This window comes from Bison bison, unplaced genomic scaffold (genome assembly GCF_000754665.1).
Source record: "Bison bison bison isolate TAMUID 2011002044 unplaced genomic scaffold, Bison_UMD1.0 scf7180017864260, whole genome shotgun sequence".
In the NCBI taxonomy this organism is placed as follows: Eukaryota; Metazoa; Chordata; class Mammalia; order Artiodactyla; family Bovidae; genus Bison; species Bison bison.
Window position 1 is genome coordinate 1,011,250 of NW_011494832.1, and position 13,119 is coordinate 1,024,368.

Genomic DNA, 13,119 nt, shown 5'->3' on the forward strand with positions numbered 1-13,119 from the left:
TCTTCGCCCGGGACTTCATGGTGAGTCCCTCCCCTCGCTGTTGCCTCCTCTCACCGGCATCCAAGCCCACTGCCGCTTCGCCCGCCCGGCCCGGCCGCCAGCGCTTTGTGTGTGGCTGTAAGGAGAGGGGCGGAGGGGGCGCGCGCCAACCCCAAGGGCCGGGGTGGACTCGGAGGCTGGGAGGTGAGATCGCCCCTCGTCCTCCTTTCCTCTCGTCCTGCGATCGCGGCCCCTTTCCGCCCGCGTCCGGGACGCAAAGAGAGAGGCCGCTGGCCAAGCCCGCACTTAGCGCCGCCGCCCGCGACCACCTATTGTTTCTCGGGCTGGGAGCGGGAGGCGAATGAGGTGCAGGCCGGTGGGCTCTTCTCATCTCCCCATCCAGTCTGCTCCTCCTGGGAGGGTCGAGGCAGGAAGGAGAGCGGATAGCGCCGACTGAGGAACGGGGCTATTACGGATGCATTTAACTCGTGGGGTCCCTTTGCTCAAGCTGGTCTCAAAAGAGGGCACGGTAGGACTTTTTGCTCTTTAATCTGGGTTCGCAGTATTATCTCCAATGCAAGAGAAAGGATAGTCCATAGAAAATCTCGTGGAATGTTCGATTTCCATTTACTGCCGTCCTGTCTCTTGTCTCTTGAGACCCAGGTTTTAGATGGTGTAGGGGTCAACGTGATTTGAGGTTGAGGGAAAAGTGTGTGTAGAGGCAGGGCGCGGGGGTGGAGGGTGCGTGGTTATCCCGAAGGAAGCCTACTTCAGACTCCCTAGGGGATACTGCCGAAGGCGGAGGGGATGTGACTATCACTTCCTATCCGGGGTGGGGGTGGGGAACTTGGGAACAATAGTCCTGGTGGGGCGGAGGCGACTGTACGGGCTGAAGCCCTGAACTGGGAGATAACCTTCGTAGTCTCCCCACCCCCCTTCCGACATCCCCCCTCCCCCTTCCGCCCTTTGCTTGTACTGGCGGGCTGGAGAGGAGGTTAAAAGTCTTGGTCGTGGAATTGCTCTCGAGCCATCACTACAAGGGGGTCAGATCCGAAGGCGTGGGACCAGAAGTCGACTTCCTCCATTGCCACCCCCCCTCCTTTATTTTTCTGCTGGACAATGTTCCCTTTAGGGTTGTTTCTCGGCTTAGGAGGCGGTGGTTGCGGCGCTGCTCCTACGGATATTGCGCAAGACTGGGGCGTTGGAAACCCTGGAGGTCTGGGGAATGGAAAAGGAAGTGGGACTTTGGGAAGTGGTTGTTCCTTAGTCTTGGCGGGGTTTGGAAATGGGAAATAAGCTAGGGAAAATTTTGCTTCTGGGCAAGATTCACCTCCAAGAGTAGTCACCTAACTCTGAAATTCTGGATTGTGAAAAGGATACACAGTTAATGTGTATAAAAATGAGTCGCAAACATTGGCTAGTTTTTGTTTCAAAGTACAGTTTAATTGTTTACAAAGTGCAGGTGAAATGGCTTTTCGCACTGAAATAAGAAATACTTTTCACATTTTAAAGAGACTTCGGTCTAGTAAAACTTTAGCGTTAAAATTCTTAACCCTTGACTTTACTCAGTGTCATAACAGTATAGTTGAGCTTTGTGATTCCCGCCTCCCTAAACCAGTAATAGAAGAGAGGAGTTTGGTTTTCTTAGTATCTTTTGAAAGTGTAAAAAATGTTGATTAAATCATTTATAGTTTATTTTAAACATTTCCTCTTGATACTTAGCCCATGTATTCCCCCACCCCCACCCCATTACCCTTTTATCTGAAAAAGTTAAAGAAGATATTTCCTTCTTCCTATTGGGAATTTTGAATGTGTTAGGTATCTTTGAAATGATATCACAGTAATTGGACAGAGTCCCCATTTTATTACTCTCTAGCAGACGTAAAAGAAAATATTTACTTAGATTTAAAATGTTTAAAACTAGTCTTATACAGTCTTACTTTGGTTGTGGAAGGAGAGGTGTGTGACCCCTGTCCACTTGGCATGTTGGTCCTCTTGTTCTCTATGGGCATATCCTGTCAGGAAAGGGCATTGTTTGCTGATGCAGGCCATCAGGACAAGTGCCCAGTCTCTGAACTCCTGTACAGGGGAAGTAGCCTTCGGGTTCATGCTTTGGGGATGAGTCAGGGGTTCCTATTGGAGATTTCATTTCTCCAGGACTAAATGAGTTTTCTTTTTCTTCCTAATACCTAGGGATAGCTAGGTGATTCTGCATTTAAGATTTGATGACTAAAGCTGTTCTTTTACAGTGCTTGCTTTTTTTATTCTGTGACTTGATAAGTAATAGGTATAATTAAGTCTGCCAGGTATGCCTCTTTTTCTCTTGACTAGAAAGCTGGAGGAAAACTTTGTCCCTTCTGCCACTAAAAGAAAATATATTGGCTAATAGATTCTTCTAATAATAAACTCTTCTGTTATTCTTAAATTCTCACATGGGTTAAAAATGCATTTTTAGCATTTGAGAACTGAGCCTTAGGGATAATCTAGCTATTATAACCCTATTCAGTTATGAAGTGATAATGTTCATTGTTTCAAATTTGGAAATTATAGAACAGTAATTAAGAATGCCTTACCTTTAGGAACGTGGAATAGGCATTCATACTGTGGTTTTTCCATTATTCTGTTCGGTCTTCCTATAGTCCCATCACCCAAAGGCTGTCGTTGTTAATGTCTTTAATGCTTCTCTGTGACCATACTACATGTACCATTTAATATTCTTAGGGTTTTTTCAACTTCATATTTAGGTGTTTTTCCTTTGTAAAAATAATTTTAGGTGGCTATATAATATTTCACCTAGCCACTGTCATAGCTTAACCATTTTCTTATAGTTGAAAGTTTAGGCTGCTGATTTTCTGCTATTATGTGTCATAATTCTGTGGAGAACACTTAAGCATAAAATTTCTTTATTTTGAATTATTGTATAAGATATCTTCCAGTGGTGTTGGAAGTACTAGATAAAAGGATGTAAATGTCTGATATATGTAAATGCATAACTTTTTGAAGTTGTATCACTTTTTACAACTAACAGTAGTGTATGAGTGTTCATATAATAATCTTGGATCTTTGATAATTCGAGGTTGAAGAATAGTATGTTGTTTTAATTTTAATATCGCGATGACTAGTAAGGGTAGAGACTTTTCTGCCTGTCATCATTCTGTGAGTTGTCTATTCCTGGCATTGGCCTTTTGTGTGCCCCATCTGTGAAAGAGGAGAATACTAAGGTATTGAGATGGTGTAAACGACAGCACCAAAATGATTTCAAGTTGATAGCTAAACTGATAATCTGTGTCAGATCCAGAACTTGATCACAACTATCTCAGCGTGTCATCTTTATGAAATTGCAGATAGTGATCATGAGAAGTAAATGTGTACATAGGGTGATGCCCATTTATGTTTGACATGTGTAGGTTTTACTACATCTCTGCCACTGGTTAGTTTTCTGACCTTGGCCACTTGCAAGAAAATGAATTGACCGAGTTCTTTCAACTTCAAAAGAAGATAAAGGCTACCTACTTCACAAGACTGAAGTATGGGACTGATATTTAGGATCTTCATCTAACAAACGATCGTGCTGTCTTCAATATTCTCAAATGGCTGACTCATATAACTAGAGGTAGAAGGAAAAAAAGATGAGATAGAAGGTAGAAGGAAAAAGAGATGTCTGGGCTTTGGTGTTCCAGTAATTTTCTTTTGCTGTTTAAAGCTTTGTCATGTATAATTAAAGTATTGAAACAAGAAGTAAATTTATTCTAATTAGGCTAAAGTTTATGTGATACACACTAGACATTTGTATATTTAAAAATTGTAAAAGATGACAGTAAAGCTGCATATAAATATGGCAGTTTCAGTTTAAAAACCCATTCTCGTTACGATAAAAACAATACCTTAGTAAGTAGAGTCAGTGGAGTATTTCAAAAACAGGATGCAGCAGAGGTGTGAATTACAGTACTTTTGTGAAACATGAAGGAGAAGATTTATGGATTTTTTTTTAAGGCTAAACAGGCATTATAGCAAGCATTCCTGTGTTAAAATGCCATTTAAACTAACTGATATTTTAAATTAATCTAAATTTATCAATCACAGGTAACTGCAGAAGTACCTTAGTAGTTATGCATTCAAGGAGTTTATTATATAAAACCATCTGCTCTACAAATAGTAATTTTGACATAACTGCGCAAAGCAACCAATTTGCTTGCTTTGTTATGATTAAATAATTGTTACGCTGTTTTTATCTTACTACAGTAGTGTTTGTGATGTTATAAATTAAGTAGAAAAAAGATTAACATTTTTTATCCCTTCTATTTGTTAAACACTGTGCCATACATTTTACACTGTCTTATTTAACATATCTGCCGTTTATGAGGTGGCTATAACCTAAATTTTAGAGATAAGGAAACGCTCTCTGAGAAGTAAAGTATCTTGCTTGACTTCACAACCTTATCTTTCTATCCTCCAGAATGCATCCGAGGTCTCTTTGGACCTAGCTGGAACTTGGCAGGTAGCAGAGGGTGCATTTCCACGCAGAAGGATAGGGGGTTTTAGAGCTGAGCATGTTTAGAGAGTGGTAGATAATCTGCTATAACTAATGTAGCAGTTCTCACACATTTTGATCTCAGGAGTCTTTTACATTCTCAAAATTACTGAGGACTCCAAAGAGGTTTGTTTGTTTGTACTGTATTAGAAATTAAAAAATACTTTAAAAAATAATTTACTTTAAAATAATGGTGATAAAACCATTCCATACATATACTGTATTTTATAACAAGTGATTTTTCAAAGAAACTACTGGTGGAAAGAAGCATTATTTTTATACTTTTGCAAATTTTTTTTACCATCTAGCAATGGCAACCCACTCTAATACTCTTGCCTGGCAAATCCCATGGACGGAGGAGCCTGGAAGGCTGCAGTCCATGGAGTTGCTAGGAGTCGGACACGACTGAGTGACTTCACTTTCACTTTTCACTTTCATGCATTGGAGAAGGAAATGGCAACCCACTCCAGTGTTCTTGCCTGGAGAATCCCAGGGACAGGGGAGCCTGGTGGGCTGCCGTCTCTGGGGTCACACAGAGTTGGACACGACTAAAGCGACTTAGCAGCAGCAGCAGCAGCTTAATAGAAGAGATCTGGATTCTCATATCTGTTGCATTCATACTGATGCAGTGTCATATTTCACAGTATCAAGTGTCATGTATCCTCTAGAAAAACCCAGTGTACATTCCTAAAGAGAATGAATATGATAAAAATATTGTACTAAAGTCTGTGCATTTGTATATTTGCAGGTGAGGAAGCATAACTTAGAAAAGAGTTTTAACCTCGTGAATTCTTTAAAATGGTCTAGGTGTGGGCCATCTCTGGACCATATTTTGAGAACCAGTGAAACAATGGTATTAGCATGGTAAAGGTTAATGGGATGCTGAGAAAGCCAGTTAGGGATCAGGTTGTGAAGGTTCTTGAATCTGTGCTGTATTTTATTCTGCTGCTAAGTCACTTCAGTTGTGTCTGACTCTGTGTGACCCCACAGACAGCAGCCCACCAGGCTCACCCATCCCTGGGATTCTCCAGGCAAGAACACTGGAGTGGGGTGCCATCGCCTTCTCCGATATTTTATTCTATAGATCAGTAATAGTAATTTTGAGCAGTTTATACACTATAAGTCTCAGCGTTACAGGGAAAGTAAGCAGTCATCTGACAGATTTGTGTTGCAGAAAGTTGATTCTGATGGATGAATGGATGACCAGATGAAGGAGAGCATTTTTGAAGTTGTTGAACAATAGGAAGTGAGATATGATGGCCTGAGCCAAACTTAAGACAGTGGGACAGAGAATATACAAAGGATCTGATAAGGATTAAGAAAGAAGTCTTCATGACTCACTACATGTGAATAGTGAAGGAGAGAGGAATATTGTAGTATGACTCTAGAGTTTCTAGCTTGGTATACTGTCACCCAAGTTGGAACGTTCCATTTGGTAAGGTAAGGAGGAAGGAAGGACAAAAGCAGAGGAGACCAGGGAGACGATGGTTGGAGGAAACTTCAGAATTAAAGAGAATGAGTTTAGTTTTGGACATGTTACAACTGAGGTGCCTGTGAGACATCTTGTAGAAATGTAGAGCTCAAGAGAGCTACTGGGACAGAATTAAAGCATGTAAGAGGTATTTGAAAGCATGAGAGTCATGAACACATTCAGACAAGTGTATGGTGTGGCCAACCTAAGGTTGAAAAGCAACAACATTTAAAGAGCAGCCTCTAAATGAAAATATTGGTGATTGCTCCTGGGTAGGTGTGGTCAAAGAGGATGGAAAGGAACCTAGAGGATGTCAGAAAGGCCTGGAAGAGTTTCAGGGAAGACATTACCAAAGTCAGATAATTCTTGGAGGACCGGTAAGGTGAGCTTAAGAAAGTAGGAGTTTGCTAAGTAGGAGTGATTTGGTGACTAGAAAAAGCTGTTTGGAATTGGGGTATGGGAAAAAGCCAGATTGTCATAGGCTGAAGAGGAAATAGTTGAAGTAGTATAAATTCCTTCCATTTACTTTAGCATTCTGAACGTAGATGGCTGAAGCCAGAGGAAGACACAGATCCCCTCCTGCCTTCTGCTTAAAAAAAAAAATAAAAAGATAGGGACAGCATTTTTCATACATGTATTTCTTATCTGTATGTATATCTTTTGGTAAAATGATTGCTATTTCAGTATAATTTTAAAAGACAAATGGTGGCTCTGTGATAAAGATTCTGCTTGCCAGTAGTGCAGGAGACGTGGGTTCGATCCCTGGGTTGGCAGGATTCCCGGAAATAGGAAATGGCCACCAACTCCAGTATTCTTACCAGGGAAATCCCATGGACAGAGGATCCTGGTGGGCTACAGCCCATAGAGTAACAAAACAGTTGGGTGCGAATGAGCACACACATAAAAATACAGATAACAAGAACTTGTCAAATAAGACTTCTGAAGTTTTAATTTAAGGTTTGAATTTGATTTGCTAAAAAATGGGAGAGGAAAGATTGAAAGCCTGGCAAGAGCTTATGCTGCACACACTAGAAAGTATTAAAAATTTCATTGTTTGTTAAACTGTTCAATATTGTGGCTTGTAGTGTTTTAAAAATTAATAACAGCTTTATTGAGATATAATTTATTTAGCATAAAATTCATTCATTTTAAGCTGTGCAGTTTAATAGTTTTTAATATGTTCACAAAAATGTGTAGTTGTTACCACAGTCAATTTTTCGTAGCCCAAAAAGAAACCCCATACCCCTTAGTAGTCATTCCTCCCACCCTCTCTCCTCCTCCCAGACCTCAGCAACCACTAATCTACCTTCTGTCTCCATAGATTTGCCTCATCTAGACATTTCATATGAATGGAATCATAATAGGTGGTGTTTTGTGACTGACCCCATTGACTTAACATGTTTTCAAGATTCCTCTGTGCTGTTGCGTGGTCAGAGAGACTTCATCCTGTTTTATGACTGAATAATTTTCTGTTGTATGGATATATCACATTTTGTTCACTCATTCAATTCTTGATAGACATTTGAGTTGTTTCCACTTTTTGGAATATTTTGTATTGTCTAATAATAATACATGAAATATAACACATTTTGTATTATTTTATGAATGCTGCTACTGTGAATCTATACATAAGTTTTTGTTAGGATATCTGTTTTCGATCATCTTGGATATATACCTGTAAATACCTTTAACATTTTGAGGGAACTGACAGATTGTTATCCAAAGCTGCTGTACATTTTATGGTTCTACCAGGAAAATGCACGTTTTCCACTCCCATTACTTTCTTTACATCCTTACCAATACTTGTTATTGTCTGTCACCTAAGAGGGTGTAAAGTTCTATTTTGTGGTTGGCTTGCAGGTATATCTCAGTAAGCTTATAAACATGGTGTGGTATGTCTAAAATGTCTTTAAAACTAGAATGATTAGCAATATTTTGCAGTCCTAGCATTTGAGCTAATCTTAGTCCTTTTCCATTGCCACTGGTTTAGTTAAGATTTTCTTACTCTGATGAGTGTCCAGCCAAATGTATTTATCTTTTAACTAACTTCACAATTGGAAGTGAACTTTTAAGTAACTTTCCATACATGTCTTACTGAGCTAGAACACTAAAAATTTACCTGAAGTGTTAATTCTCAAGGTTGTTTTACTATATTTACTTTTAGAATATTGTTAGCTTTTTTTCTGTCAATATTTGACATTTAATTTGGAAAAGGGTTTTGAAAGATTGAAACTGAAAGTAAGATATTAACATTTAAATAGATTAAAGTTTTTTGTTCATATGTTAAACACTTCTGAGTTTCTATAATACTCAGTTCATTAGATTCATAAACATTTACATTTCTGACTGCCCTGTACTGAAAGCCTCTGAGGCTAGAGACTGGGACTTAATTATCTCTGTATCCCCACTGCTTAATGTAGTGCCTGGCATTTAGGCATTAATGGCTGTCGCGTGAGCAGAAATTGTAGCGAGCTTAATGCTGTAAGACAGATTTATTCTTCAGGTGGATTCTTCAAGTGGTCCAAGAGGCTTGTCTCTTAGACCAGCATGAGAGTTGCTTTTTCCTCCATCTGCCTACAGGCATGCTTGCACAGATGTTTTTATTTTCAGTACCCAAGAAAAAAGAAAAAAATAAAAGATTAAGTACTGGAGTGAATTTAGTAAAACTTTTAAATAAGTAAGTGAAGTCGCTCAGTCGTGTCCAACTCTTTGCGACCCTGTGGACTGTAGCTGACCAGGCTCCTCTGTCCATGGGATTCTCCAGGCAAGAATACTGGAGTGGGTTGCCATTTCCTTCTCCAGGGGATCTTCCCAACCCAGGGAACGAATCCAGGTCTCCCACATTGCAGGCAGACGCTTTAACCTCCGAGCCACCAGAGAAGCCCTAAATAAGTATGTATTTATTGATTGTAATATCTTCTACATAAATGTGGAAAATAGTGTGGTACATATTTTCCTCTGGACACTGGTTGTTGTCATAAGGACTGAGGGAAGCACTTAAAGTAACTACCTGTGTATCCTGTACTCTGTGAATCATACTCTGGGTATATTATCATAGACTATTAATTTTAATAAAATGTCCATTTTTAACTTTTGGTTTTAGATTTCATTAAGAAAATCCAGATGTCAGTTCACTGGCATCTCTTCAACAGTAGCGGTATCTTGTAAGTTGTGGGTGTCTTAGGAGTGATTCCAGCAATAGCTGTTGTTCTCTCCTTGCCTGTAGTTTCTTGCCTTAAGTAATTCCTTCCATATATCATGCTCACTTTCCTAAAATACCGCTTTCAAGTGCTGGCATCTGTAGGATAATGGAAGGCATACTGGTTTTAAAATCAGATGTGAAAAAAAAAAAAAAATCAGATGTGGGTTTGAGTCCCACTGTTTGCTGCCTACTTTTGTTTCATTTAATATTTATATAGAACCGTATTGGCAACATAAGTTGGTTTTATTTTTATTACAGAAAAATGTGACTTCACAGGAACCCTCAAGGCTCCTTTCGATGATCATTAAAAGTATTGGAATTTTAAATGCCTAAGGCTTGCCTGGAGAATCCTAGGGATGGGGGAGCCTGGTGGGCTGCCGTCTATGGGGTTGCACAGAGTTGGACACTACTGAAGCGACTCAGCAGCAGCAGCAAGGCAACTCAAAGCATTAAACCCAAGCTCTGCTTTTCTTCAAATTGTAATTATATGTCCCTCTTACAAATTTCCCTTCCTCCTTCTCCCTACCCCTTTATGTAGTTTTTGTCCTGATTTAGAATCACAGGCCAATAGGATAAAGTTTATGCTCCTTAACCTGGCCTTCCAGAGCCTTTAACAGAGTCTCTCATACCTTTCCAGTGTTAAACTCGTGTACTCTGCAGTGTGTGTCCTTTCTTTCCTCTGGAATGAGCTGTTTCTCATCCTTGAAAAATGCTTATCTGTGTTTGTACTGCTGAACATATTTTTCCACTTTCTTAGAAAACTTTCCTTCTATTTTATAGTCCAGTACTTTGAAGATCAGGACACTAAAAATTTAGAATAACTTAACCACATTCACCCAGAACTCAGAAGCGAGAATCGTAATTAACTCTCACTTTCTGAGATAAATCTATTAGTCCAGTTTATCTTAAAGCACTTGCTCTCCTTTGCAAATTTGAATTTTAATACTGTGGAGAAAAAGCCTTTCATTAGATTTGAGTTGAAGACTTGTTAAGGCAAGTTCGGTGATAAACGCACTTGTTCTAAATCACTAGTCTTCCAAACAAGAATTGAACCCCTCTCCCAGCATTTCATATTTCCTGTAGTATTTAATTTTTTTGGATTCATGCATTCAAACCTTGACAGTTACCTCCTTCCCTGTGAAATAACACAGATATCGTTTCCATTTGTATAAGATTAGAGTGTCAGTGAACTGGCTTATGGGAGATATAAGTAGTTGTTCCCTAAAAGCTTTTCCTAGAGAATGTGGAATGTGGATCATGTCAATCTCAGAGGCTTTGGGATGCATGCTAATACCTACAGTTCCTGTAATAAGTGTTTTTAGTTGTAATCTACATTTGAAAAGCTTTTTAACAACATTTGAGTAGTTCTGCTGGTAGGCTCTGAAGAAATGCAAAAATGCAGGTCTGTCATGATTCCTCCCATCTACTCACTACACCCTAGGCACTGTGTTTAGAACTGGCAACTGAAAATATGACAGTTGTTTCCCTTAAGAAATTTACTGGCTGTGAATAGACTTGTGAGAAGCAGCAAGAAGTTGTCCTGGGAGCAGTGGATGGGCTTCAGGGGGTCTGTAAACCCTTTCAAATTATACTTAATGTTTTGTGTGTAAACCTGTTGAGAGAGGGGTGAAGGTTCTTAGATTCTCAAGGGTTCCAAAAAATCTTAGAAACTCTAGACTAGTAGAAAGATAATCAGCTTTGGAATCATACAGTAATTTCTGTCCTGGCCCTGTTATGCATATAGGCAGGTTATGTAGGGAAATTCGGAGAAGGCAATGGCAACCCACTCCAGTACTCTTGCCTGGCAAATCCCATGGACGGAGGAGCCTGGTAGGCTGCAGTCCATGGGGTCGCTAAGGGCACGACTGAGCAACTTCACTTTCACTTTTTACTTTCATGCATTGGAGAAGGAAATGGCAACCCACTCCAGTATTCTTGCCTGGAGAATCCCAGGGACAGAGGAGCCTAGTGGGCTGCCATCTATGGGGTTGCACAGAGTTGGACACGACTGAAGTGACTTAGCAGCAGCAGTAGCAGTAGGGAAATTGGGGCTATAATACTTACCTAAGGACCAAAATAAAGCTTCTAGTGTAGTACATAGAAGGTACTCAATAGTAGTTTAAGATGTGTTATTACTCTAAGGGAAGTATATTCAAGATTAAAACCATAGAGGGAGAGCCTAAATCTGCCTGAAGAGAACATGGACGGTTTTAGCACAGAGGCCACATTTGACTTGGCTCTTGAAGGGAGAGTTTGTCAGGTGGACTAGGATAAAAGGCATTTCAGAGAGAGAAAACAAACAGCGTTTGCAAAGACACAGAGATAAGAACTGTGGGTTGTAGATGAGAGGAACAGGGTGGCTGGCAGTGTAAAAAATGAGCAAAGCTGATACAACCACATAAACAGGAAGAGATTCCCAAAGGGAGAACAGCCTAAATGCTGAGTATGAGATGCATATAGTATTGGCCTCACTCAGCATTCCTGAATGTTTTGGTGAGGAGTGTTGATGTCTCATAATTGTGGCATAGTTGTTTACTACTCTTCGTTACAATATATGGTTTGGTTGTTATGAAGGATCTTTTTAAAATGGAGTTCCACAAAGCCAGTGTTTTTTACTCTGGTAATTTTACCTTATCCCAGATATATAAAGTAGTACTCTCAGTTTATAAAGTTCTTAATTGGCCAGATAAGTGGTTTTCATTAGCTTCTGTTAAAAATGCCCTGTAAAAAAATTACAGTAAAAAAGAATCTATAGAACCTCAGCAAGTTATTTATAGTGGTAAGCCTCTGTTTAGTTTAGATTCCTCAGTATATTTGAGTTTTCTAGGTGATGACTGGGAGAAGGCAATGGCGCCCCACTCTAGTACTCTTGCCTGGAAAATCCCATGGACAGCCTGGTGGGCTGCAGTCCATGGGGTCGCTAAGAATCGGACATGACTGAGAAACTTCACTTTCACTTTTCACTTTCATGCATTGGAGAAGGAAATGGCAGCCCACTCCAGTGTTCTTGCCTGGAGAATCCCAGGGACGGGGGAGCCTGGTGGGCTGCCGTCTATGGGTTCGCATAGTCTGACACGACTGAAGCGACTTAGCAGCAGCAGTGGCAGGTGATGACTGATATTTTGAGACAATACATTTGGGACCACAACTATAGTGAGAATGGAAAAAAGTCAACTCCCATTCTGTGAAAATGTGGAAAGTGGCTTTTTTTGGACACCTTCTCCCCTCATTGTACACTGGAGTTATAAGTCATAGACCCTTTGATGTTAAAGGAAACATGAACGGTATTTAGAAACTAAGGAGCTTGTTACAGGTTTTACAGTTAGAAGTTGCCAGAGCTAAGTTTGTCCCAAGATCATGGCAGATGTTTTTTCTGTAGCATGATGTTGCTGAGACCAACGGTTGTCTTATTATTATTTAGGGGAAAAGTTAATAAAAGGAAAAAAGTGGGGCATAAATATCCTTCAAATTATAGAAAAATTCTTTGTTGGTATAGATTTTTGGTTGTAGCCTACTTGCAAACCAGTTTGCGTGCTAAGTCGCTTTAGTCGTGTCTGACCATTTGCGACCCCATGGATTGTAGCCTGCAGACTCCTCTGTCCATAGGATTCTCCAGGCAAGAATACTGGAGTGGATTGCCATTTCCTTCTCCAAGAAACCAGTTTAAGTTGGGCAGGGGGAATATATGTGTATATATATATCTCACTGGAGAAGGCAATGGCACCCCATTCCAGTACTCTTGCCTGGAAAATCCATGGATGGAGGAGCTTGGTAGGCTGCAGTCCATGGGGTCGCTAAGAGTTGGACATGACTGAGTGACTTCACTTTCACTTTTTACTTTCATGCATTGGAGAAGGAAATGGCAACCCACTCCAGTATTCTTACCTGGAGAATCCCATGGACGGAGGAGCCTGGTGGGCTACAGTTCACAGGGCC

General features: G+C 40.3%; 1 protein-coding gene across 2 annotated transcripts in view; it reads left to right on the top strand.

Annotated features, from left to right (window-relative positions):
* Nucleotides 1-7: 7 nt before the first annotated feature.
* PTPN12 (protein tyrosine phosphatase, non-receptor type 12) overlaps nucleotides 8-13,119 on the top strand; it is a 94,639-nt gene continuing 81,527 nt past the window's right edge. Inside the window, exon 1 of one of the 2 annotated variants that reach the window (XM_010848092.1) lies at nucleotides 8-20. In XM_010848092.1, the coding sequence (XP_010846394.1) occupies nucleotides 18-20 (3 nt within the window). In that variant the 5' untranslated portion in view covers nucleotides 8-17. The other variant, XM_010848094.1, reaches the window with a different exon arrangement.